The sequence below is a fragment of the Ranitomeya variabilis genome, chromosome 4 (genome assembly GCF_051348905.1).
Source record: "Ranitomeya variabilis isolate aRanVar5 chromosome 4, aRanVar5.hap1, whole genome shotgun sequence".
Lineage (NCBI taxonomy): Eukaryota > Metazoa > Chordata > Amphibia > Anura > Dendrobatidae > Ranitomeya > Ranitomeya variabilis.
The window spans coordinates 257,664,302-257,691,295 of NC_135235.1; the positions used below are offsets into that span (position 1 = coordinate 257,664,302).

Here is a 26,994-nt window from a genome sequence, read left to right on the forward strand (position 1 = left end):
TTGTATTTTTCTGAGCTCCTCTCAGCTGATTTATGACCACAGATCACAAATGTTCCTATGCCGGGAAACAAAGAGGCTGTAAAAGCCAAATAGTGCAAAATCTTAATGTAACCCAATTACAAAAATGATTTTTTGCACTAAATACCTGCATTTAAAAAAATATCCCCAAAGGTGGACAACACCTTTACACATCACTGAACGGAGAAGTTCTTTGCCATCTGCAAAGATTGGTGGGATCCCGGATCAGCGGCTCGGGCAGACCGGCTTTAATTAGGTGAGTAACTGTTCTTTCATTTTTGTGAAACTCTACATGGTTACAATATTTTCCATTCACTGACGACAAGCAGAGATAGTGACAATAGTAACAAATGTAAAAACGAATATTAGAAGGTTGCAGAAGTTTTCATACATAACTGATGTAGCTTCATGTAGCGGCCGGTCCCTATAAAGAACCCGCGGAGGAGATCGGGATACTGAGCGGAGGAACCACTGTGGTCAGTCATTATGCGGAAACCAGAAGTGTCGGCGTGCCACCAGGAACTGAGGACTCACCAGTGGCCCCCTCTACAAAGAGCTGCGGATTTTGGGGGGCTCACTGCCGCAGCTAAAATCATGTCCGCTGCTCTGCTTCCCCGATTCTCGCTGCTGGTTATCTCTAACAGCTGATGTCCTATATTCCACCTATGACCGCTGCAGCCAATCACTGGCCAATGCTGGAGCCAATGCACTTTTTTATTCAGAGGGTTCTTCTAGAGCCACTTGCTTCTGTATCGGAACTCAGGAGATGAGCGCCGCTGATTGTGTCCCTTCTAAGGATGCCCCCCAGGCCGGCGGGTATCATGCATCCGGGCTGGCAACTGTCACCTATATATTCCGAAGTGAATGTGAAATCCAACATAGCACATACCGGTGCATCCTAGGTCCAGTGTATGGAGGCGGCAGGTGCCAGCTGTGCTATACAGCCCTCGCCAGCCTCACTGCTGCTGATTAACCCTTTAAATGCCACTGTCATATGGCGCTGTTCTGTAGCACAATCATATCTGCAGCCATCGCACCCCCCATGTGATGTGATTGGGGGGTAATGTGTTGTAGTATAGGAATACTGCAGTATATAGGACAAGTGTTCAATCCTAAAAAGAGAGAAAAAAGGAATAAAAAACATGCTAAACAATATAAGGAACAAAGATAAAGATTTTCCAAGTTAACAAATATTTGAAATTTGAAAAAAGAAAACAAAACATAAATATTTAGTTCTGTTACTATGTAATGGTCTGATCTAGGAAAATAAATGTCAAAAAACTGACCGTCACATCCATAGACTAAGTGTGAACAGGTGCTGAACCTAGAGTCACCAACTCCTATACAGTCAAGTAACTAAGGCAGCACGCTTTGTTTGACTGATCTAGGAAAATAGACATTTAACCCATACAGTAAACACCATGAAGAGAAAAACAAAGAAGCTGTAGGATACAGTGGGTCAGCTCTAGCACTGCCTTGTAATGACGCCACAGAGCCTGCAGTCACACAGCTGAGGGTCCGGCACAATGCAGGATACTCCATCACCGAACACGACACACATGGAGGCTTTAGGACACCGCGGAGGAAAGTGAGCACACGGACACGCCCATTTACGGCACTAATCCCCGCCCCTTCCTATGGTTAGTGTATGTGATAGGTTGGGAGAGAATGACCCCGCCCCCGGTGATGCTCTGTCACCTCTGATGGGAAATGCTCGGCAGTTGGAGCCCGGCCTGTACCGGGAAAACAGCGGGATTGTCGTCGGCTCTGGGAGCGTGGAGGGCGGCGCAGCGTGGTGTACAAGCCCGGCCCGGTGACATCATCATCATCATCATCATCATCATCATCTCCAGGAACAGCCGGAGATAACGGGTTAATGCCGGGGGGATACGGGGAGAAGATCGGAGGGGAGCGCGGCGCCGGAGCCTGGGAGGAGGCAGGTGAGACCGCGCATCCTCCGCCGCCAGTCACACGGTGCCCGCCCGCCGCATGCCCGCCACAATGCCAGCCACCCGCCGCCGTCTGCACTGCCCCAGTCACCACCCAGCAAACACCCGAGCTCCTGTCTGCGGGCATTACCCGTCACCCTGCTCACTCTGTGCCTGGCATCTCATCACCCTGCTCACCCTGTGCCTGGCATCACCCATCACCCTGTGCCTGGCATCACTCATCACCCTGCAGTCCCTGTGCTTGGCATCACCCTGCCCCCCCCCCCGTGCTTGGCATCACCCTGCCCACCCTGTGCCTGGCATCACCCATCACCCTGTGCCTGGCATCACCCATTACCCTGCCAACCCTGTGCCTGGCATCACCCATCACCCTGCCCACCCTGTGCCTGGCATGACCCTTCACTCATCACCCTGTGCCTGGCATCACCCATCACACTGCCCACCCTGTGCCTGGCATCACCCATCATACTACCCACCCTGTGCCTGGCATCAGGCATCACCCTGCCCACCCTGTGCCTGGCATCACCCATCACCCTGTGCCTGGCATCACCCATCATACTACCCAACCTGTGCCTGGTATCACCTGTCGCCCTGTCCCTGGCATCACCCACCATCACCCTTGTGCCTGGCATCACCCATCAAACTACCCAGTTTTTGGCATCACCCTGCGCACCCTGTACTGGCATTTATTGCCTGGCATCACCCATCACATTGTTCCCCTTCTGCCTGGCGTCTCCCATCACGATGCCCACTCTTGGTCTGGCATCACCCTCCTGCCTTACCACTCTTTGTCTTGTTTCACCCCTTACCTGATTCCTGTCACCCTACATGTTTCCTGCTATCAGACTGTTCTGCCACCCAGTAGCCTCTTGCCCTTCTGCCTGCTGGCAGTAGCTGGTGAATCGTGTTTATCGCCTCCTCTTGGCATGTTACCGCCCACTGGCTGGATATCACCTGCTAACACCTGGCACCTTGTCTGGCATTGTACACGTCGGTCGTCTCGGTGTAACCTGCCAGTGATGGCACATGGCTGGTGGAGCTGTAGTTCCCCGCTGGCACAGCCTGGCACCTGATCTGCCACTTACACATGCTGTTCTCACATTGGCAGCACACGCACTGGCATCTCTTTCAGCTTAGCCTATTATCCTGCTTCCCCGGTAACTGGCATTAACCTGCCCGGCCTCTAATCAGCGCATCTGTCTGCCTAATCAGCGCAGGCTGGCATGGATCACCCTTCATTGACTGGCGTCTGATCTTCTGTGCCGCCGGGCCATTCATCCCCTGCTAAATTACCGAGCAGTTATGTTCTGTGCCCGCCTGGCACTGATTAATGGGCTCCATTATCTTCTAGTATACCCATCACCCCGGCCCTGCCTGGCATCCCGGTACCCACATGTCTATCTGATTCGGTGCCCTCCCCTGCCATCCATGTACAGATTTACCGCCTGGCATGGGAGCTTTGCCGTATGTTTATTTTTCAGACACTTCTTAAAGTGGAACCCTAATTCTTAAGGGTCTCTTATAGGTTCCGCATTGTGGCGCTGGGTCACTACTTGGCATTTTGTTTTCTGGGAGGAGCGTGGTCACTGTGGTCAGATATGACCGTTTCATTGCTGCGGGCACAGATCATCGTTACTAGTGCGCTGTCAGTGAATGGTGACTTTCTTGACAGCTGAGGGTTTGTTACATTGTATCCATTCTGTATAATTTCCTGCTTCAGGAGCGCACATCTGTCTGGTCTGACAGTTTGCTACAATGTATCAGTGCAGGAAAATGCTGTCCAGACCTCACTAGGGATTGTCCAGAAATGTTTCCATTCACTGACAGCCGGCAGAGAAGTGAAGCACAATCTTCAGTACAATTCTTTGACATTGGTGACGCTTTCCTTGCGTAGAATTGGAGTGCCCTTTAGCCCAACTAGCTTTTTTTCTGCCGGGATGGCTGTCACCTTGGCACATATCATGGTTGGCATTTACTGCCAGTTGTAGGTGGGTTGTGCTGCCTATCGTTGCCCTGAGACATGTTGATCTCTAGCGGGCACTGATATGCTGGGTTCAGGGCGCTGGTATCAGGAGTTGCTGCCAGCGGTGCCCATGCATAATGGTTTAGATTGTCAGCACAGTCTCCGTCTGTGTCCAGTATGAACCATAAAGGCTTTATTCACACGTTGCGTTTTTTCTGCTAAGTTTAAGCTGCTTATAAAATGCAGGTTTTGCTGCATTTTTTTACTGCGTTTTTGTCAGGTTACGTTTTGTCTCTCGTGCCTGCAGATAAAGTTTAGTGCATAAAAAAAAAAAAAAAAAAAATCGGATTCAACTTCATCAGGTTTTGGCACCAAAAACCGCAGTAAAACCCAATAGCTGCGTTTTTTTTTTTTTTTTGCAGCATTCCTGCACTAACCATTGCTTCCAAGGAGTGAAAAACGCTGAAAGTGACATTCTGCATTTTGCAAAAAAAAACAAAACAAGCTCTTTGATAGATCATAGAAAACCCCAAGGTGCATGAGATTTTTGAAATCTGACTTTGCTGGTACTGTGAAACGCAGCTGAAAATTTGCATGAAAAAAAATCTGCAAAAGCGCAAAGTGTGAACACAGCCGGAAGGGATCCACTCCGATGATCCACTGGCTCTCTCGTAGCCCACTCAGCTGTCTCGCAGCACATGATAATCTGTGTCATTGTGGACTAATGGACATTTGACTTTTTTCCCCCTGATGGGTATTTATTGGGGCTTTCCACCTTTTGGGGCAATTTTACTTTTAGCTTACATGTACGTTTCGGAGTTTACACTGTTTCGGTTTCTTACACATTTTCCCTCCGCTTTCAACTCTGAGGTCATAAATCAGCTGAAAGAAGCTCGGGGAAAGACAGATAAGCGGTGGCTCCTCCTCCGGTCAGAGTGTGGGCTCCTCCTCCGGTCAGAGTGTGGGCTCCTCCTCCGGTCAGAGTGTGGGCTCCTCCTCCGGTCAGAGTGTGGGCTCCTCCTCCGGTCAGAGTGTGGGCTCCTCCTCCGGTCAGAGTGTGGGCTCCTCCTCCGGTCAGAGTGTGGGCTCCTCCTCCGGTCAGAGTGTGGGCTCCTCCTCCGGTCAGAGTGTGGGCTCCTCCTCCGGTCAGAGTGTGGGCTCCTCCTCCGGTCAGAGTGTGGGCTCCTCCTCCGGTCAGAGTGTGGGCTCCTCCTCCGGTCAGAGTGTGGGCTCCTCCTCCGGTCAGAGTGTGGGCTCCTCCTCCGGTCAGAGTGTGGGCTCCTCCTCCGGTCAGAGTGTGGGCTCCTCCTCCGGTCAGAGTGTGGGCTCCTCCTCCGGTCAGAGTGTGGGCTCCTCCTCCGGTCAGAGTGTGGGCTCCTCCTCCGGTCAGAGTGTGGGCTCCTCCTCCGGTCAGAGTGTGGGCTCCTCCTCCGGTCAGAGTGTGGGCTCCTCCTCCGGTCAGAGTGTGGGCTCCTCCTCCGGTCATTCTCGGTTAACTCCTTCAGCAGCCAGCACTAGACAGAGGTGGACACTCCTTTACATATCAGTACATTGGTCCTTCTGTGCCATTCAGCCTTGAACGTGGCTCTGAACAGTCGTGTGATTTTTTTTTTTTTAATTTATTTATTTATTTATTTTTTTGGTTGAAATTCCATGAATCTGGTTTTCTGTGTTCTTGGATCACTGGTGGGGGGCTTCCTCCATACTTTAGGGTCAGGTCTGTGGCTGGGCTCACCGCAGTCCCTCATACCCGCCGCCTAATCCCAATACTTGCAGAAATTATATGGACTAATGGATCCAGTCTGTGCCTTTTTACTCTGCTGATTTTTCATTCTGTGACCCTGCAGGAAGATATCCGGATATTACCCAAATATATGGCGATATTAAAGAGATTGGCTGTGCTGAAATGGCCTAATCTGGCATCACGGCGGACCCTAACCCCCTCAATTCTCAAGGCAGCACCCGCTGCACATGGTGTCCGGGCGTAACCAGTGGATGACCGCAGCCATCACATCCATGGGCTGCAGGGTGGCAGCAGTCACGTGGTTAACCCATATGACTGCCTCTCCAGCTGACACAGGTTCAGGGTTTGTTACAGTGTGTCAGGGCTCTGTGCACCGCTAGGGACAGGGGAGAGGCTTGTGCTGCTCACCTGCTCAGTGCACAGGACACCTTTTTAGTATAACCTTGTCTTACAGACGGGTTTCACTTCCAATCAAGTTCAGTTTCTCTTCTTGCTGGCAGTGAATGGAAACGTTGTTTAACTCCAAAGGCTGAAATGTCGTAAAGACCCGATTCTGATCACAGCTGATGCTTTGTTGTACTGTACCAGCAGCACAAATCTGTCTGTTACAATGTATCCATGCAGGAGAGACCTAGTGTAACACTGGACACAATGTAACAAACTCTCAGCTGTATAGAAATAAAGCTTAGTTTTCTACAGTGCATGTTGTTGGCATTTTGGAGCAAACCAGAATGTCTCCATACACTGATAGACAGCAGAGATGTTGAAACTGATTTGATTGAAACAGAAAGCGGCAGAACTTTTTTTGTTTTTGTTTTATTAATTGGGCACTAAGTAAAAGTTTCTCAACAGACTAAAATAATAAATGATGGTCTACTCCTGATCTTGAACTGTTGTGACTTCCAGTTCAGGCCACTCTGGTATACTGATATGTTCTTAGATCACCTGACCAGTGAAACCAATGATTGACTGCAGCGGTCAGGTGATGAATGAGGATCAGGACATCATCCCCTTTAAACATTCAGATTTGTCTGAAATTTTCTACAATGTAGGTGTGCACTATTGTACGGTATTAATCTTATTTTTATTCTATTAATTTCATCTTGTATTAGTTTTTTTTCTTTAATTGTACAATGTTATTAGTGAAGATGTGAGGAATACGTCCAGTTTGATGCTCCCTGTAGTGATAGATTCTGCCCTTTAAGTAGATGTTAACCACTGAGGTCTCCGATAGCTGAAATCCTTCCCTCTTTACTGACCGTACAATCGGGAAGAGAATGTGCAGCGTGTGGATGAGCGGTGAGCAGGGTCGGGGTCGGTAAAGGAAAATTCTTGCCAATGTCACAAAAGCCACATAATGACCCCTGTGGGCTCAGGAATGGCCGGCATTTCTATACCATTGAATACAATATTATATGGGGTCGCTGCATTCCAAAACCCATCCTGCCCCTGTCCTTGGGGTGTGTTTGTTCCTGCAGCTCTGCTACATTGAAATCAGTGAGGCTGAGCTGCCGTACCCCACACACCCTGCAGACAGGGGTGGCGCTATTTTTTCAATACAGAAACCATTCCGGACAACTCTATTTAATTTGCAGTATTTTGGGCTATTTGCCTACAGGGACGGAGACGCCGTCAGGATAAAGGTAGATTTCCTTGGCCGCTGCAGTCAGTGGGGAGACGGGATACAATGATAATATAGGTGCAAGTATCGCTCCATTTATTTCATGTTCACAGGCTGAAGTGCGTGCAAAATCCACATATAATGTAATGTAGTGGCTTATAAAGAGGCCGGCGGGACATGTATAGCACCACAATGGCCCCTGATATCGTTACAACTTTGGTTTCTGGACAGATTGTTTCACATCTGGTGAAACCAGAGATTGGTCACAATGGGGAAACATGAAACACGACAATGAAAACCCCCCGGATATAATGTACTGTGTGTATGACCGAGCGGCCCACGGCCAGGAGAGAATCTGACACTGCAGAAAGGGGATAGGCAACAAATACATTATATTAGTGACCCACAATTACATCCTGTATTGTACTCCAGAGCTGGACTCACTATTCTGCTGGTGCAGTCACTGTGTACATACATTACATTACTGATCCTGAGTTACCTCCTGTATTATACCCCAGAGCTGCACTCACTATTCTGCTGGTGCAGTCACTGTGTACATACATTACATTACTGATCCTGAGTTACATCCTGTATTATACCCCAGAGCTGCACTCGCTATTCTGCTGATGCAGTCACTGTGTACATACGTTACATTACTGATCTTGAGTTACATCCTGTATTATACCCCAGAGCTGCACTCGCTATTCTGCTGGTGCAGTCACTGTGTACATACATTACTGATCCTGAGTTACATCCTGTATTATACCCCAGAGCTGCACTCGCTATTCTGCTGGTGCAGTTACTGTGTACATACATTACATTACTGATCCTGAGTTACATCCTGTATTATACCCTAGAGCTGCACTCACTATTCTGCTGATGCAGTCACTGTGTACATACATTACATTACTGATCCTGAGTTACCTTCTGTATTATACCCCAGAGCTGCACTCGCTATTCTGCTGGTGCAGTCACTGTGTACATACATTACATTACTGATCCTGAGTTACATCCTGTATTATACCCCAGAGCTGCGCTCACTATTCTGCTGGTGCAGTCACTGTGTACATACATTACATTACTGATCCGGAGTTACATCCTGTATTATACTCCAGAGCTGCACTCACTATTCTGCTGGTGCAGTCACTGTGTACATACATTACATTACTGATCCTGAGTTACCTCCTGTATTATACCCCAGAGCTGCACTCACTATTCTGCTGGTGCAGTCACTGTGTACATACATTACTGATCCTGAGTTACCTCCTGCATTATACTCTAGAGCTGCACTCACTTTTCAGTTTTTCTTTAGAAATATTTGCAAATGTATTAATACATTTCTGTGTTTTTTTTTCAGTTAAGATGGGGTACAGAGTTTACATTAATGAGAAAGAAATGAACTTTTTTGAATTTACCAAATGGCTGCAACGAAACAGTGAAAAACTTAAAGGGGTCTGCATACTTTCTGTACCCACTGTGTCTTTTGATACTCATAGTTAATCAGAAAATGGCTGCTTCTCCTACACCGTCCTCATTTACCCGCATAGCTGTGTGGCACGAAACTGACGACAAAGGGGCGGGGCTACTATAAATTACAAGGTTGGAGGCGGGGCTTGAATTGTACCGCTAACGCGGACTCCATCGCTGTTGTGTGACGCCAGGTCCTTTTTGTTTCCTTCCTCCGCAGTTAATGTATACTTATATTCCATTTTTGAGAAGTGAATTTCTTCCTCCTTTCGCTGTAGGATCAGATTATTTTGCTTTTACATTTTTACTTCTCCTTTTACGCTTTCTTTTGTCACAATTACGGCCTTGTGCAGCGTAATTCCACTTTTAACAACATTTCATGGGTGAAATGGTCATAAACATTGGAGCGATTTTTTTTTTTTTTTTTTTTTTTTTTTTTTTTAATTTTATTTTTTTAAATCCTTTGATTTGCCATTTTCTTATCCGCTCTGAGTTATTTCAGGCCTCACCGCCCCTCGCTGCCCCCAATTTACACACATCACTGCTGACAGAATTCTGCTGGTTGCCCTTGGAAACTGATGGAGATTTAACCCCGCCCAGCTGTCGGGCATGTGATCGATGCGCTAAACTGTTGTCTCAGCTCCCACAATGCACTGCTCTGACAACCGGCAGCGCTGGAAATTGAGTTTCGGTTGTTGTTGGGGATGAAAATATGTCTGTCTTAGAAACGCTACAAGAACAGAAAGAAACCGAGGAGCGGCAGAATTATGTGGAGACGCATCCTCGAAATGACTACTCAATTAGGCGTTTCTGTAAATCAGGAAAGAAGGTGGCCATATTGGTTGTCACTCGACTTTCCCAGAAATGGATAGAACTAAAATGGTCAGCCATATTGATTTCTTATGGTCTTGCTTTTTGTTTGCTGTCCCTTTAAGAGCGATGCTCTGCAGCTTCCCGGTTAGGTAACTGATCTCACATTCCTCTTCGTGTTCATAAACCGCCTGACAATGAGCTGAGGAAGACAATGGCTGAACAGCTCCGCGCCTGTGTGCGCGCTCGCTTCCCCCGGTAGCTCTGACTTTGCCTCCCGCCATTAATCAAAAAAATACCGTCTGTAACGGACGCCGCCGACTCACGGGAAGCGTCCAATGTTCCTTAAAAGCGCGTTGCGTCACCATGTGCGGTGTAACCACGTTCTCTCGGGAACGTAATGGAGGCATCGCTGATACTGAGGCACAAAGTACCTCATACCTCAGCCTCATATTTATCATTTCTTAAAACTATTACTGGTCGCCACTCCGTGTGCAGAGACCACCAGAATAATCAGGCGTGGGGGGGGGAAGGAAGAAATTCAGTTTTTATGGTTATAAGTGTGAATTCATGTGTTGGTGAGCGGCGCCGTATTATGGCGCCATATCGAACCATCACTAGGCCTCAGCTCTAAGAAACTAGTCACCGGGCACCCATAGCAACCAATCACAGCTCAGCTTTCATTGTCCCTGAGCATGTTAAGAAATGAAAGCTGAGCTTTCAGAATCAGAATTGGTTGCTATGGGCGACATGGCTGGCTCCTCACATTATGCGGCCTAGTATTGAGTTTAGACTATGCCGGACCCTGGAGAGGGAAGCATGGCGGCTGTCGTCAGGCTCCTGTGGTTTCATGTCTAAACATCCAGCTTTTTTTTTTTTTGTGGCACTGGGTGTTTTTTGTTTTTTTATAACGTTGTGTTCTGGTCTGGATTCTGACACCTCTGCTGTACTATAATCCCCAATGATGGCAGTATACTGTGGCACCTGTTCATCCTGAGCCTCCTGCTTCATGGATGTAAACCCCTAACTAATGTAAGAATATTAGGTTTCTATCCAGATTTAAAGACCTAATATCAGTTTGTTACAGTGTATCTGAGGGTTAAACAGTCGCAGGATGAATTCTTGCTGGATGGACCCATGATTGTGACAGGAATCTGCTGTTTCACCTGCAAAATCTTGCATTTATTTTTAATAAATTGGCCACACACCACCACGGTTTTCGGGTGCCGCCTCGTTTCTGTGATATCTGTCCTTACCCTGAGACGTTATTTGGCGTTCGGGACTTGTGCTGAGGTGATCGCCATCAATATCCACTTAGAGTCCATTTCTAATAAAATTGCTGCGACTTTCTTGGCCAACGGGCTGTGGGTCACATCATGGCCGTCCTGCGACTCCTATGTGAGACCCTTCAACTGGTTCAGTTGTAACGAAGCTTCAGCTGTAATAAGTATTGGGTCAGGAAGGCGTTTTGTGCTTCTGGATGGAAACAAGAATGTTCTTACTCACTGACAGCAAGCAGAGATGTTGATACACTTGGTATATAAGCACTTTGGTAGGAATCGGACATGGTGTTTGATCGAATGGCCTTCTGTGGAATGAGACAATCTGGCGTCCTCGTAGTCACTTCGCTTTTCAGACTTTGCCATAAACCCTCAGTTAGAAGAATGGTGAAAGGGAAATGATGGCACAGAGGGGGCAGCTATTGCCAAAAGATGATATTCGGAATAATACCTATCTCTACAATGGGGATAATGTGTAAAGCCGCTCTCGCTGCGACCGTATCCAGCGTCAGATGTGGCATCGGTTTTGGCCCGAGTGCTCCTTTATCGGATATAATATTTATAATCATGTACAGATATTCGAGGGGCAAATACCCCAAACTGTTTATTGTGACGTCATGTGACATTTGGGGGAATGTTACAGATTTTATAGACCTTCTGCTGTGGACAGTTTAAAGGAGTTGTCACCGAAAAATCCACCTATTCACACAGGACAGAGTCCTGGTATCTCTATTACCCTCATGAACTAGGATGCTCAGGATGAACACTGTTACCTGCCACATGTAAATAGTCGGCATCAGCAACAACTCCCAGCAATGGAGAGCCGTTCAACCTTCTGATGTACATCCTATTCCCATTTCTCATTTTGTTCTCTCTCTACCCAAGATCTCTGCCTGCTGTCAGTGAATGTGAATATTCCATCTCTGCAGTCAGCGGCCGGACTCTGCGCAGAATTAGTAGATCTCACCGTTCCATTGACTTTGCAAGCCATTAAAAACTGCTTTCACCTGAATTCTTTTTGAAGGGATGCAACTTGTGGCTGTCTGCACATGCTGGGAGTTGTAGTTCCACAGCTGTTAGTCTAGGAAGGTGTGATCTGATGTTGAAGTCACCCTGGGGTGATCTCACATGGGCACAGGCTCCCAGGAGCGCCCTCTGTAGAGCGTCTGCAGCTCCTCTGTGTTTTACTGAGGTGGAATCCGCTCTCATTTTAGATATGTGTTGGTGATATAAAACAGTGTATGATCCATTCGGGAGGACGGCGTAAGGGGATCATCTGCCGGTACACCGCTCCCCTGTCAGCGTCTTCACGGCGTGAGTCAGGATTCTTACGCAGTTACAGATGAAGGGATGCGGTGCGCACGCGGCTTCTCCCGAGTTGGCCGAAAATTCTGCAGATTTCAGGCATACATCTGCTCTGTGAGTCAGAGGAGCAGCGAGGAGGCGGCCGGCACTGACGTCAGCGGCCGGCGATTGGGAATGATCTAGTCCTAGAAACACCGTAGTAAGTCAGGAGTAGATGATCCGGCACGTCAGTACTCTGGCACCGCACTGTTGGACTTGTGCTGACACTGGATCTTTGTCTTCTTTTATAAACTGAGTGTTTTAGAATTGAAAGCAGAAGTGATTGTCAATCCACGTCACCGAGTGTGGCTCATATGAGAGTGACAACAGCGAGACCACCCAAAAGGGGACGGGTGACAGACCCCAATCCTCTCTCCTTCGTGACTTATTCCTCTCTAGATTTGTGTTTGTCCTTGTCACTACTGGTATCGGCGACCCATTCAGGTGGCACCGGTCATCCTGCTCCATACGTGCCGGTCACAAGAAGGTTTATTTGCCGTGTGCTCGCACAATCTCCATACCATGGAGCAGATACCAGGACATGGGCATTACACAAGGATAGGAGGGTGGTGACTCCTCCGGCAGAATAGTGAGCGAAGCTCTGGGTGCAGAAGGACATCGTAATGCCAGAGTCCAGGAGCTCCCTAATGCCATGATCGAGATGTGGGGGAGATCCGGCCGGACACAATCCACTTGCTCTTCAGGATCCTGTCCAGACGTAGCGCAGCTGTGGGGGCCGCACACCCTGCTGAGTGATAAATGTCACACAAATTGGATTTGCCTGTATGCTGGTTTTTGTTTTGTTTTCCTTTTGATTTTTGGATGATCCAGGATCCGGCCCTCATTGGTTGATGACTTTGGTTTCCATTGACAAAAAAATGTACAATTTAATTTTAGCACAAATTATTCACCTTGAACCTTTCATCCATGTAGATCTGACCCGCGAGCCCTGCGTTGTTTTGAGCAGTAGGTTTTCCTTTGATTGTCTGACGTCCTTCACTAAATTCCTGAAGCTGCTGTGGCGGTTATATTATATGCTCATTATGGCGTCATTTATTTCTCCTGCTGATTCGCTCATGATGTATACCTTTCTGTTCTGCTGGTAGCGGTCATACTATATGCTTAATATGGCGGTGTAATAATTTTCTTCTTCTTCCCATTCATTGTTTCTAAGACCTGAAATATCACATACCTGCTGATGGTGGCAGTGGGGGGACAGACTTTCTCTGGATCCTCAGACAGGTCTGACCGCTCGGATTATCAGCTTGAGATGGTTTGTGGTGTCCGGTGATGGTCTGCGTCATCATTGGGATGTTTGTGCAGCTTCTTAAAGGCTAAACTAAGCCCCCAAAAATGGCAACAATAACACTACCCAGCTTTCCCAGACTCTGGTCCAGCAGCTCTGCCCGTATACATCCTCAGAGCTATAGATGGCCTTGGGTGCGGTGACCATGGGTGAGCCGCCCGGGTGAGGTGTTATTGGGCCGGGCGTCGTCTCTGGTTCTGCATGTAATGTTCCCACTGTACAATCACTGGTGATTTCTCTCTCCGCAGGGCCGGTGGGGCGGTAGCCGCAGGGTAGGATGCCGCCTGGAGTTTACTGCCCGGTGGACTTCTGGGCCAAAGAGGAGAAGCAGAGCATTTTGGTGGATTTCCTCCTACCGTCTGGCATTTACCTCAACTTTCCTGTGCCATGCAGTGCCAGCCTCGGAAATATCAAGAAGGTGAGGACTACTACTCCCATCTGCACACATTTTTGCTTTGTAATTGCAAATGAGACAGGCGTGGTGTGTGGGTCACTTGCAGGGAGGGATAAGCGGCTACAGGATGGATTTGGCTCCACTTATCTCTGGTGTCCAGTCTCAGTTTGCACCGTGATGGGAATTTTTGCATCATTTCAATGTGACACCTATTGTCCTTTTTGTATTCAGATTATTTTGACCCCCTTTTTACTCATTTGCGGCAGTTACTATGGCAACGGGCGCAGCAGGAACCGCTCTTTCACACCCTTGGTTCCCCCTCGTCCTATGTCTTCACCTGCATCAATCAGACAGCCGAGCAGCAGGAGCTGGAGGATGAGCAGCGGCGCCTGTGTGACATCCAGCCCTTCCTGCCAGTCCTGAGGCTCGTGGCCCGGGAGGGCGATCGGGCCGAGAAGTTACTCAATTCCCAAATAAGCCTGCTGATTGGCAAAGGTAGGAGGGCGAGGTGGGATTGGGGACAGGTCTCTGCAATATTTAGGACTCTCCCCTTGTACAGCTGCATGTGTTCACTGTAATCCACCCTCCAGGTCTTCATGAATTTGACTCTCTAAATGATCCAGAAGTCAACGATTTCCGCAGCAAAATGCGCCAGGTCTGTGAGGAAACCGCTCTGCGGCGGCAGCACATGAACTGGGACATCTGGATGGAGTCAAACTTTCCTCTCCAGCTGGAGCATTCCTCCAAAGTGTTCGCGAAGACTCAGAGCAGCAAGACCCTGATGATCAACGTCAAGTTCGAGGGTAGCGAGGTAAGAAGCGCGGGACAAGCCGCGCCTGGCACTGACGGGGCAAGCCGCGCCTGGCACTGACGGGGCAAGCCGCGCCTGGCACTGACGGGGCAAGCCGCGCCTGGCACTGACGGGGCAAGCCGCGCCTGGCACTGACGGGGCAAGCCGCGCCTGGCACTGACGGGGCAAGCCGCGCCTGGCACTGACGGGGCAAGCCGCGCCTGGCACTGACGGGGCAAGCCGCGCCTGGCACTGACGGGGCAAGCCGCGCCTGGCACTGACGGGGCAAGCCGCGCCTGGCACTGACGGGGCAAGCCGCGCCTGGCACTGACGGGGCAAGCCGCGCCTGGCACTGACGGGGCAAGCCGCGCCTGGCACTGACGGGGCAAGCCGCGCCTGGCACTGACGGGGGTCGGGACCGCCCTATCCATGTGCAGTACCTGGTGCGGCCACTATTGTACTAAGGCAATGGGTAAACTATGAAGAAGTGGCCTCTTAGGCTTCTTTCACACTAGCGTCGGGCTCGGTCCGTCGCAGTGCGTCGGGCCGAGGTCCCCGACGCTAGTGTTGTCTCCGCCGCACAACGGGTGCAGCGGATGCATTTTTCCAGCGCATCCACTGCCCCATTGTGAGGAGCGGGGAAGGTGGGGCGGAGTTCCGGCCGCGCATGCGCGGTCGAAAAAAGCGGACCGTCGGGAGCAAAAAACGTTACATGTAGCGTTTTTTGCTCCCGACGGTCCGCCACTGCACGACGCATCCGTTGCACGACGGGTGCGACGTGTGGCAATCTGTCACAATGCGTCGCTTAATGTTAATCAATGGTGAAAAAACGCATCCTGCAAACACTTTTGCAGGATGCGTTTTTTCGGCAAAACGACGCATTGTGACGGAATGCAGTTAACGCCAGTGTGAAAGTAGCCTTAATTGCGCTGATGGGTCGGGAGCTCAGGAGGAGTCTGACCCTTCTGATCAAAAACTAATGACTAATTCTGTAGGTTTAACCCCTTCCCAGAATGCAATCCTACATCCTGGCAGGGCTGTGGCTGTACAGCTGGCACCTTCTTATAATGGCTCCGCTGCTGTTTAACCATTGAAATGCTGCTGTCAATCTCTTGGCATCTATTGGCATCCAATAGCACAATCACGGGCTACTGATGGGTTGCAATGGCAGTCGTAGAACTGCTAAAGTCCTCCCGTTACTGCCCTCCTAGTACTCTGATAAAGCCACAGGCCGGACTGGAAAGGAAATAATAATTTTTACTACTTTTTGTTGCAATATTGAAGTGCCGTAATATATAGAACAAGCAAAAGATCGGCGGGGCAAGTCCCCTAAGGGGACTAAAAAATAGTGAAAAGTAGTAAAAACAAATACGTTCATGCTGCTTTTATTGTTTATTTGTTATTAAGCCACTAAAATAACGCATAAACAATAGAAGTGTAGTATCGTCATAATCACCCGGAAATTGAGAATTATTTTACCGCACAATGACATCAGTTGTAAAAACAAAACCCACAAAAAACAATGGGAGAACGTTTTTGCTTTTGCACTGTCTGCATCATTATTGGTTAAATAATGGAAAGGCAGATCTCTACACAAATGGGGATGGTAGGCTGTAGGGGGCCGCACTCTGCCCCCTCAATCCCTGCACCTTTACAATGCCTTATTCTGAGACCCCGCAGCGCCAGCTCATTGCAGTTGGAGACTGGCAATATTTTATTCTGCTCGTATTTGTGGCATCGTCAATGAACTAAGCGGATCATGACGCTGAGATAGGATGTGCTGTTTGTCAGTGTCCTGGAACATGTTGTCCGGGACCCCTTTAATTGTAGCCATTGTATTTTTCAGGAGAGCTTCACACTACAAGTGTCTCCTCGGGACTTTCCTCTCTCCATTATCCGTATGGCTCTAAGGAAAAAGTCCAACGTGTCGGGTCAGCAGTGTCCGGGGCGCCCGGAGGATTACATCCTGCAGGTCAATGGCATTCTGGACTACATCTACGGAAACTACCCGCTGTGCCAGTTCAAAGTAAGAGCACGTGTCTGCCCTATGCGTCACCATCCTGCAACATTGTGTCAGGAAAAGTTCTGCCATTTTCTAATAGTCTTTAAAGATCTCTGCTTGTTATGAGCGATGAAAAACCCCCTATATACAACCAGAGGCAGGAAATCTTCTCCTTCTGCCCACACAAGACGACCATGCTTCCCTTGATATAAGGCCACAGTCTTGTCACCGAGTTATCGTCCTCCAATTGTAAACGGGAACGTTTCTGTTCACTGATGGCAAGCAGAGGAAAAGTTCATGTACAAAGTGTATAAGAAAAGTTAGAACAGTATTTTCTGTGCCCAATTGAGTCGATTCAATCTTGTTACCGCCACCAATGGTTTCCCGTGTTCCAGCACATCAGTTACTGCCTGCAGTCCACCTCCACCGCTCACCTCACCCTCGTCCCCATCTCCTCCACGTTACCGGACCAGCAGGGAGGCGCGATCATGGGCTCCAAACTACGGCACAAGCCGCCGCCGCTACCAACAAAGAAGGTGGGACGTCAGCGACGAGGAGCGAGGGGAATAAATAACAAAAGGGTTCTAATTTTATGCCTTCATCTTCCTTCCCAGCCACATCAGTGCTCACTATGGAAACTGGAGAGGCCGTTCGTGTTCGAGCTCCTACATGGATATAATGTCAACGCCGACGACGGGTTAAAAGTGAGAAGACAAAAATAATAATGTTTATATCTTGTTTAATGAGTTTATTATTCACAGATCTGTATCACTGCAAACATGGACATAGGAAATGACAATGAGACCACCATGTTAAAATTTACAGAAAGAATCACTCAACACTTACAGGATGTAACTCAGGATCAGTAATGTATTATACTCCAGAGCTGCACTCACTATTCTGCTGGTGCAGTCACTGTGTACGTGCATTATACTACTGATCCTGAGTTACATCCTGTATTATACTCCAGAGCTGCACTCACTATTCTGCTGGTGCAGTCACTGTGTACATACATTACATTACTGATCCTGAGTTACATCCTGTATTATACCCCAGAGCTGCACTCACTATTCTGCTGGTGCAGTCACTGTGTACATACATTACATTACTGATCCTGGGGTACATCCTGTATTATACCCCAGAGCTGCACTCACTATTCTGCTGGTGCAGTCACTGTGTACATACATTACATTACTGATCCTGGGGTCTAAGGGGTATCGTTTCTCCTTATGGAGAGTGACATACCATCTCTGGCTTGTCAAGGTAAGGAGGCTTATTTGCCGTACAATGCTCCTCTGGGAATTTAAATATGCAAATTGCCTCTTCTGAGAAAAAGAGGACTTTACTCTATAGCGCCACCTATTGGAAGTAGCGATCCTACAAGTCACAATCAACCCTTTAACGAGTCGTACAATATGACTTAGGATAAAAGCCAAATCAGTATCTCAATTCGCAGACACGGTGTTTCGGGCTGTTGGCCCTCATCAGTGCGAAGCATGAGAACTGATTTGGCTAGGTGAGAGGCTCTGGACATGGGGTCTAAGGGGTATCGTTTCTCCTTATGGAGAGTGACATACCATCTCTGGCTTGTCAAGGTAAGGAGGCTTATTTGCCGTACAATGCTCCTGATACTGATTTGGCTTTTATCCTAAGTCATATTGTACGACTTGTTAAAGGGTTGATTGTGACTTGTAGGATCGCTACTTCCAATAGGTGGCGCTGTAGAGTTTAAGTCCTCTTTTTCTCAGAAGAGGCAATTTGCATATTTAAATTCCCAGAGGAGCATTGTACGGCAAATAAGCCTCCTTACCTTGACAAGCCAGAGATGGTATGTCACTCTCCATAAGGAGAAACGATACCCCTTAGACCCCATGTCCAGAGCCTCTCACCTAGCCAAATCAGTTCTCATGCTTCGCACTGACGAGGGCCAACAGCCCGAAACACCGTGTCTGCGAATTGAGATACTGATTTGGCTTTTATCCTAAGTCATATTGTACGACTCGTTAAAGGGTTGATTGTGACTTGTAGGATCGCTACTTCCAATAGGTGGCGCTGTAGAGTTTAAGTCCTCTTTTTCTCAGAAGAGGCAATTTGCATATTACTGATCCTGAGTTACATCCTGTATTATACTCCAGAGCTGCACTCACTATTCTGCTGGTGCAGTCACTGTGTAAATACATTACTGATCCTGAGTTACCTCCTGTATTATACCCCAGAGCTGCACTCACTATTCTGCTGGTGCAGTCACTGTATGCATACATTACATTACTGATCCTGTATTATACTCCGGAGCTGCACTCTTTCCTTTCGCCGTGTCCTGTTATATAATGGCTCCTCCATGTTCTGAGCTCCTGTGTTTTCTCGCAGCTGCTGGTCCAGTGCGGCCTCTATCACGGCAGTGAGCTCCTCTGTAAGACAGTGGCCAGTAGTGAAGTCAACGCCTCCTCAGATCCTCAATGGTTTCAGCCTCTAGAGTTTGACATCAACATTTGTGACCTTCCCCGCATGACCCGTCTCAGTCTCGCCCTATATGCTGTCGACAAGTCCAAAAAAGCCAAGTCCACTAAAAAGAAGTCTAAGAAAACGGTGAGAGTTGTAATACTGTGCTGCTTGTTCCGTTCTTGTGTTCCTCATACCTGCAATTCCCATGTGTCCTTGTTGCCTTCAGGACTACCCCATCGCGTGGGTGAACACCATGCTGTTCGACTACAAGGACATGCTGAAATACGGGGACTACTCTCTCTGCATGTGGTCGTCCTTTCCAGGTAATCCCCTCACTCATCGCAGTACAGATACCTGATCGCCCATCATCTGTGGATGATGGTGTAGTTTCTCATTGTGTCTGTGTATCGCTGATGATAGGCTATAAGATGGACTATCTGTGATATCATAGCTACCAAAAAAAAATCCAAACAAAAGATAACAACGGAGTAACCAAAAACCACAAAGTAGAATTAAAACAAACATTTTGTTAATAAATCATCATAAAAGTCAAGTACATATAATAGAGGTCATGCAGATAGCAAGGAGGAACAACCAAAACGGAGGGGCCGACCGTAACGCTAGATAGGGTAATAAGACACCCAGTGTGGATCAATATAATAAAGTACCCACTATGTATATACGACTGGACGAATGTGGAGAAAGTGCTGGTGCATATTAAATAAGGTGAGAAAGCCATGGCGATACGCGCGTCGGGCACTCCATTTTACTTAGATATGGGTAAGTGGCAATTTGTACCCTTGTGACATGGCAGAGATACAATTGATAGGCATTTACAGATAGAATTTACTAAGACACCTGATCTCTTTTGGCTCATTTTCCATGCACCAGCACTTTCTCCACATTCGTCCAGTCGTATATACATAGTGGGTACTTTATTATATTGATCCACACTGGGTGTCTTATTACCCTATCTAGCGTTACGGTCTGCCCCTCCGTTTTGGTTGTTCCTCCTTGCTATCTGCATGACCTCTGTATTATATGTACTTGATTTTTATGATGATGTAGTTTATCTATTGTATTAAAAAAAAAAAGTCTGGATCTGTCGTCTTCTTAGGTCACTCTTAAAGGGGTTGTCCATTTTGGATGGTCCGTGTTTGTTAGAACTGTTCCCTGGGGATAAGTTAGAACTGGGAATTAGGCCGTGTTTTTTTTTTTTTATCCCCTTAATGCGTCCGCCATTGCTATAAATTGTAATGACATCACTCCAGATTTCCTACTAATATTTCTGTCCCTATCTCCTCTTTCGGTGTTTTCTGCTTTGTACCATAGATGAAAAGGGAGAACTGCTAAACCCAATGGGAACCGTTCAGTGTAACCCGAATACAGAAAGTGCTGCTACCCTAAAGATCAGCTTTATCAATATGTCCGATTATCCCATGTACTACCCCTCTATTGAGAAAGTAAGTGGCGCAGTCAATGAGATTCTGAGATTTTCTCGCCCGTCATCCACCCTAACACTTCTGTCTATTCCATTTTGCCTTTAGATACTTGAGCTGGGCAGACTAGGAGAAGTGTGTAACGCCACAGCCGATGAGGTAATGGGCATGTGTGCCACAGACTCTCACTGGAGGGCGCTGGGTTGTGGGTATAAGTAGTCTCAGTAACCAGCGCTATTCTAGGGCAGGTGAAAGGGGTAATGCTCCTTCAAATGGGAACACTGACAATACACCCTGTATTTTCATAGTGGATTACATAGAATATTAAACTGTGAAAATTCACTGTATAAAACCAATTATGTATTTTATTGTATTACACACCCATCGAGTAAAATGACATTTTCATTGTTTGCAGCAACCACTAGGGGGAGCACACTTGCTTTGTATTTATTTCTGTTGTAAATCTGTCTTAATTAGTGATGAGCGAGTTTGCTCCTTACTTGGGTTTCCCCGAGCATGCATGGTCTCCGAGTATTTGGGCATGCTAGAAGATTTAGTTTTTGTTGCCGCTGCTGCATGATTTGCGGCTGCTTGACAGCCTTAATACATGTGGGGATTGTTTGTTAGGGAATTCCCACATATATTCAGGCTGTCTAGCAGCTGCAAATCATGCCGCTGCGGTGACAAAAAATAAATCTTCTAGAACGCCCAAATACTTGGAGACCACCTGAGCATGCTCAGAAAACTTGAATAGTGAGCATACTCGCTCATCACTAGACTTAATCTGTATGTCGTGAGCTCCCTCTAGTGGTGGCTGTATAAATCTGTATGTAGTTAGCTCCATCTAGTGGTGGCTGTACAAATCTATATGTAGTGAGCTCCCTCTAGAGGTGGCTGTATACATCTTTATGTAGTGAGCTCCTTCTAATGGTGGCTGTATAAATCTATGTAGCGAGCTCCCCATAGTGGTGATGACTGTATAAATCTGTATGTAGTGAGCTCCTTCTAGTGGTGGCTGTATAAATCTGTATGTAGTGAGCTCCCCCTAGTGGTGACTGTATAAATCTGTATGTAGTGAGCGCCCTCTAGTGGTGGCTGTATACATCTGTATGTAGTGAGCGCCCTCTAGTGGTGGCTACTGGCAGTCACATTATCGATAATTAGCACCAGGATTATAATTGGGCGCTTGGCCTTGTATCAGTGCAGCAGAGCTATATCCACTACATGGATCTAGTCATTAATCTCCCCTTTTTTGGCCTTTGTACTTAGGATAAATCTACATGGGGGAGGGGGACTTTAAACTTTGTCTGATTTCAAAACAGGGAAATTTGGTAAAACCTCAGCAGTGAAGGGAATAGCGATAACTACCAGACTCGCACATTGTAGCAATCTGCATTCGCTCCTGAATTACTCTCTTACCCCTGGGGTCTCTAGTTTGAGTCTTGTGCTGTGTTCTCCAATGCTATTGCTGAGTCCCGGCAGAGCCCATTATAGCGGCTGCAGCCCCCGAGTGCTCGCACCGCGTGTTGTGGTTTTGTGTCCCTGCAGTCCATGTGACCGGACCCCCACATGGGCGCCGTCTCCGCTCACAAGATCTGGGACGCTGTTAAGAGCTGACAAACAGCAGGTGTCTCGTCTTGTCCTTTACAGCGTCAGCAGCTCCTGGAGATAGTGGACCGGAAAGGCCAAGCCGAGCTGTACGAGCACGAAAAGGAGCTGGTGTGGAAACTGCGTCATGAGATTAAAGAGCGCCACCCGGAGGCCCTCCCCAAACTGCTGCTCACCACCAAGTGGAGCAAACACGAGGATGTGGCGCAGGTGCACACAGCACGATCTGGTCATGTAATGTGCCCCCTTATAATTACACAGGATAGATCCTATAGATTATGTCTCCTCGCCTCTCTACTAGATGGTGTATCTGCTGCAGACGTGGTCGGAGCTGCCCGTCCTCACCGCCCTGGAGTTACTAGATTTCAACTTCCCTGATAGACACGTGGGATCGTTCACTATGAGCTGCCTGAAAAAGCTAACGTGAGTACAGACCCTGAGGGGTGCGATGGACCCTACCGACGGGCTCTGTGCACTGGGAATGGAGTGGTCAGACATCTATATGTGGCAGTCTCACAACTCCCTTCCTCATTAGTGTTGCTGGTAAGAGCAGCCCCCCGGTTCCTCTGTGTGCGAGGGTCCTAGGACGCTTTGTAGAGTGTCTTTGATTTTGGAAATAATCCAGGACAGGATGAGGTGTCCCTGCCCCCTACAATAGTAACTCTGCGATCTCCCTTCTTCTGCGCAGGAACGAGGAGCTTTGTCAGTATCTCCTCCAACTGGTGCAAGTTCTGAAATATGAATCTTACCTGGACTGTGAGCTGACGACGTTCCTCCTGGAGAGGGCGCTGATCAACCGCAAGATTGGGCACTTCTTATTCTGGCACCTTAGGTAAGTGACTGCACAATGACTGCGGAACCCCGGGGTTATCCCGCTGGCAATGAACCGTCCGTATTTTTTTGTAGATCGGAGATGCATGTCCCGGCAGTGGCCTTGAGGTTTGGCCTCATCCTTGAAGCTTACTGCAGGGGCAGCAACTATCACATGAAGGTCCTGATGAAGCAGGTACTGGCTGGTTTTGTATCTATATTTTGCAAAGATCCACATCAAAATCAAAGTGCACAGAGACCCAGTGATCTGCATTTATATTGCCCCAAAAGCGACGGGTGCAGAGAATAATCCCCCTCAGGAGTTGTAATGTCTGGGAAACCTGGAGAGATCCCTCCAGACACCAAGATGGCAGCCATCACCCCCGTGCAGTAGCTGTCGTCTAGCCACTGAGCGTCCGTCGTATCCAAGATTGTTAGAAGTTTGCTCTCTGTAGTTGGGGTTTGTTCACACACTTTATTTTGCTTTTATGCAATCTTTGGAGCAGATGATATGCCACAATCCACACCAAGGACTGCTTGCCACAAGCTTCCCATGCATTAGAATGAGACAATACGCCTATAGCGCACGTCACACTTTTTTTTTTTTTTTTTTTTTTTTTCTGTACATGTAACACGTCCGTGAAACCATAATGTTAATTCTTTGGTGCATTTTCTGCACATCAATCCATTTTGGCAGTGGAAACCAAACCAAAAACCCACCCTGTTGCTCCACTTTTTTTTTGCCTCCGTTTTTGATGACTTTTTCAATTTTATAATACGGCGGTATAAATAAAGCGGCATCAAAAAAATCACACTGGGAAAAAAAAATGCAAGAAAGAATGTGTTCTAACAAAATTATATGAAAGTACACCTGCGTTTTAGAAACACTGATGTAAAAAAAACAACAAACCTTTGTGAACATGGCCGTAGTTGTGTCCGCCTTTGTGAACATGGCCGTAGTTGTGTCCGGTCTGTGATGCTCGATCTAACTCTTGCTGCAGGGAGAGGCTCTGTCCAAGCTGAAAGGTCTCAATGACTTTGTGAGGTCCAGCGTCCAGAAGACCAACAAGCCCCAGGCCAAAGAAGCCATGCACATGTGTATGAGGCAGGACACCTACCTGGAGCCGCTGTCCCATCTCTACTCGCCGCTGGACCCAAACCTCATTCTCACAGACGTGTGGTGAGTCCACTGCGGGCAGGGTGTGTAGGGGGCGGCCATAGGTGGAGGGGACACCCCTGACCCCTGTGTCCCTCTTTTTACCAGTGTGGAGCTCTGCACTTTCATGGAATCCAAGATGAAGCCTCTCTGGATTGTGTACAACAACGATATGCGGGGCGGGAGCCGGGTCGGCATCATCTTTAAGAACGGAGATGGTAAGATCTGGTGTCACAAGTGAAGATGTTCTACAGAGGATTTATTGTGGGTAGAAACGTCTCCAGAACAAATGTTGATTTCTGCAGATCTGCGGCAGGACATGCTGACCCTGCAGATGATCAAACTGATGGATGTTCTGTGGAAGAAGGAAGGACTGGACCTGCGGTGAGTACAAGGAGCCGTAGTGGTCAGTGAAGGCCATGAACAACCTAGTAATGGCGGTCTTAGTGGGGAGCCACCATCATGTCTGACAGTCACGTGTCACAATGTAACACTATGGCCAATCATTAGGCTGTGACGTGTTGTGTTGCAATGTGACATCACATGTAATGGTGACAAATGGTGTCGCATTGTGACCTGGGTCCGAGTTGCAAATGTGTTGGCTTTACCCATGTCACTTTTTCAATTTTTTTAAAAAAGTGCAGTTTCATTAATGTTAATGGTCTCCTTCCTAAATGGAATGCCGCACTGCTGTGTGACTGGTTATACATGTAGCCCCCCACGCCTACCCCTACAATGAGCTGTATACCAATTACTGTGATTGACTCGTATATGGAGTTATGTTATTGCTTGGGAGCTGAACACGGCGCCACCTTGTGGACAATTTTAGAGATTACAGCCCTGCAAACCAATACTAATCCTTCATGGCTCTGCACAGGGTCACTCCTTACGGCTGCCTATCGACAGGGGACAAGACTGGTCTTATTGAAGTGGTCATGCAGTCGGACACCATTGCCAACATTCAGCGGAATAAAAGTAACATGGCAGCCACTGCAGCTTTCAATAAGGACGCCCTGCTAAACTGGCTAAAGAGCAAGAATCCTGGGTGAGTGTCAGCAGCCACACTGTACTAGTGACCTAGCAGTGACCATCCCTGACCGGTCACTCCCTGCTCTCTCGTCTGATAGTGACGCTCTGGACCGAGCCATTGAGGAGTTCACTCTGTCCTGTGCTGGCTACTGTGTAGCAACGTATGTTCTGGGCATTGGGGACCGTCACAGCGACAACATCATGATACGAGAAACTGGGCAGGTAATGACGATCCGCACCGCTCCCGTCCAGCGATGCTGTGCAACGATTACTGAGCGACAGCATGCAATTAATTCATTTTTATATTCCAGCTATTCCACATAGACTTTGGTCACTTCCTTGGTAACTTTAAAACCAAATTTGGCTTTAACCGTGAACGCGTTCCCTTTATCCTGACGTACGATTTCGTGCACGTTATCCAACAGGGGAAAACCAACAACAGTGAAAAGTTTGAGAGGTGAGAATATCCGATGTCATGGTGGCAGCGTATACATGTCTGCTGCTCCGGGATTTGGCAGCAAGGAGACGCTCAGCCCTGCTACATCCAGCGACACTTGGGGCAGAAATCCAACGGCAGCTTATAATAACTCTCCATCATCTGGTCATGCAGGTTCCGGGATTACTGTGAAAAAGCGTACACCATCCTCCGATGCCACGGCGCGCTCTTCCTGAACTTGTTTGCACTGATGAAAGCGGCCGGCTTACCTGAACTTACCTGCTCTAAGGACATCCAGTATCTTAAGGTATATATATGAAAAGCCGTGGGCACAATGAGAAAAAAACGATAACCTCCATTCTTTACACTGCAGGCTACCTGAAATGATGTTCCTTTTTATTACATTATCTCAGCCGCCTTTCTTATTCTTCGACAGGACTCTTTAGCGCTTGGGAAGAACGACGACGATGCACTGAAGCAGTTTCGGGTGAAGTTTAACGAGGCGCTGCGAGAAAGCTGGAAGACCAAAGTGAACTGGTTTGCTCACACTGTGTCCAAAGACAACAGACAGTGATGGAAAGGGACACGATTTCTTGGGTTTAGATACAATATTTGGATCCTAAAGGCACAAGAGAGCGCTCTGCCATAGCAGACTCCGCAGTCTCGTCATACGTTCCTATCTGAATCTACAAACTTTTGGGATTTATTGCGGTGACATTTGTAATGTTCCTTATTGGACGTCATCGGGTTCTTGGCGTCGGCTGTGCCAATGCTGAATTCTTTGGGGAAGATTGCACCCTCCGCAGGATCGAGCTGCCCTGGCATGTTAGTCCATCTCTACAGCACACGGCTTCCTCCAGCATGAGGCTCCTGTAAGATTCTCATCGTCTTGTGTCGGTCGGTGACTAACGACGGCTCCTTACATCTCCTGGCCGCCAGCTCTCGCCGCACAGATCCCGGAGCTTTGAGAACTGGTGTGTATAAGTATCTTCTCATTCCAAGCTGGTTGCACTGAGATTGCGCTAAAGCAGAGATCTGCAACCTGCGGCTCTACAGCTCTGTCTGTGCAAATCATGCTGGGAGTTGTAGTGAAACAGCCGGAGAGCTTCATGTCCAGAGCACTGGTCTAGAGACTTCCGGCCCATACGCGGCAGATCTTACACTGATGTCATGTTGTCATATAGACTACCTGTAGTTCTCAGCTTTTTAAATGGCCCCTGACCAGAAGCAGCTCGTATTGAAGCATTGGTTGCAATAAACACCTTCCCGTGTAATTATGTTAATAAATGTGGACATTGTACGTGTTTGGGAAGACGGGCATCCTGCGCGGAAAGGCTCGGTTGTCTTATTTACTTTATGGAGGTGACTAATGTCGCCCAAATGCAG

At 47.9% G+C, this 26,994-nt stretch overlaps 1 protein-coding gene across 2 annotated transcripts; it reads left to right on the top strand.

The window, feature by feature from the left end:
- Window positions 1-1,552: 1,552 nt before the first annotated feature.
- PIK3CD (phosphatidylinositol-4,5-bisphosphate 3-kinase catalytic subunit delta) lies at window positions 1,553-26,908 on the top strand. 2 transcript variants are annotated; one of them, XM_077249640.1, is made up of 23 exons: window positions 1,553-1,658; window positions 13,751-13,920; window positions 14,163-14,391; window positions 14,487-14,707; window positions 16,533-16,712; window positions 17,084-17,224; window positions 17,303-17,392; window positions 19,056-19,274; window positions 19,357-19,453; window positions 20,463-20,593; window positions 20,678-20,728; window positions 22,220-22,387; window positions 22,479-22,600; window positions 22,866-23,009; window positions 23,084-23,183; window positions 23,989-24,167; window positions 24,252-24,361; window positions 24,449-24,527; window positions 25,021-25,188; window positions 25,271-25,394; window positions 25,484-25,629; window positions 25,783-25,915; window positions 26,045-26,908. In XM_077249640.1, exons 2-23 carry the CDS (start codon window positions 13,780-13,782, stop codon window positions 26,180-26,182), a joined length of 3,111 nt encoding a protein of 1,036 aa, XP_077105755.1. In that variant the 5' UTR covers window positions 1,553-1,658; window positions 13,751-13,779; the 3' UTR covers window positions 26,183-26,908. The 2 variants fall into 2 exon arrangements, with proteins under 2 accessions (XP_077105755.1, XP_077105754.1); XM_077249639.1 differs by lacking the exon at window positions 1,553-1,658 and adding an exon at window positions 1,687-1,958.
- Window positions 26,909-26,994: the final 86 nt, after the last annotated feature.

Excerpts from the sequence above, each read along its gene's own strand:
- PIK3CD (XM_077249640.1), top strand. The coding sequence starts at position 13,780 with ATGCCGCCTGGAGTTTACTGCCCGGTGGACTTCTGGGCCAAAGAGGAG. Across the intron at positions 24,528-25,020 it reads AAGGAAGGACTGGACCTGCG|GGTCACTCCTTACGGCTGCC; the intron begins GTGAGTACAAGG and ends GGCTCTGCACAG. Across the intron at positions 25,189-25,270 it reads CTAAAGAGCAAGAATCCTGG|TGACGCTCTGGACCGAGCCA; the intron begins GTGAGTGTCAGC and ends CTCGTCTGATAG.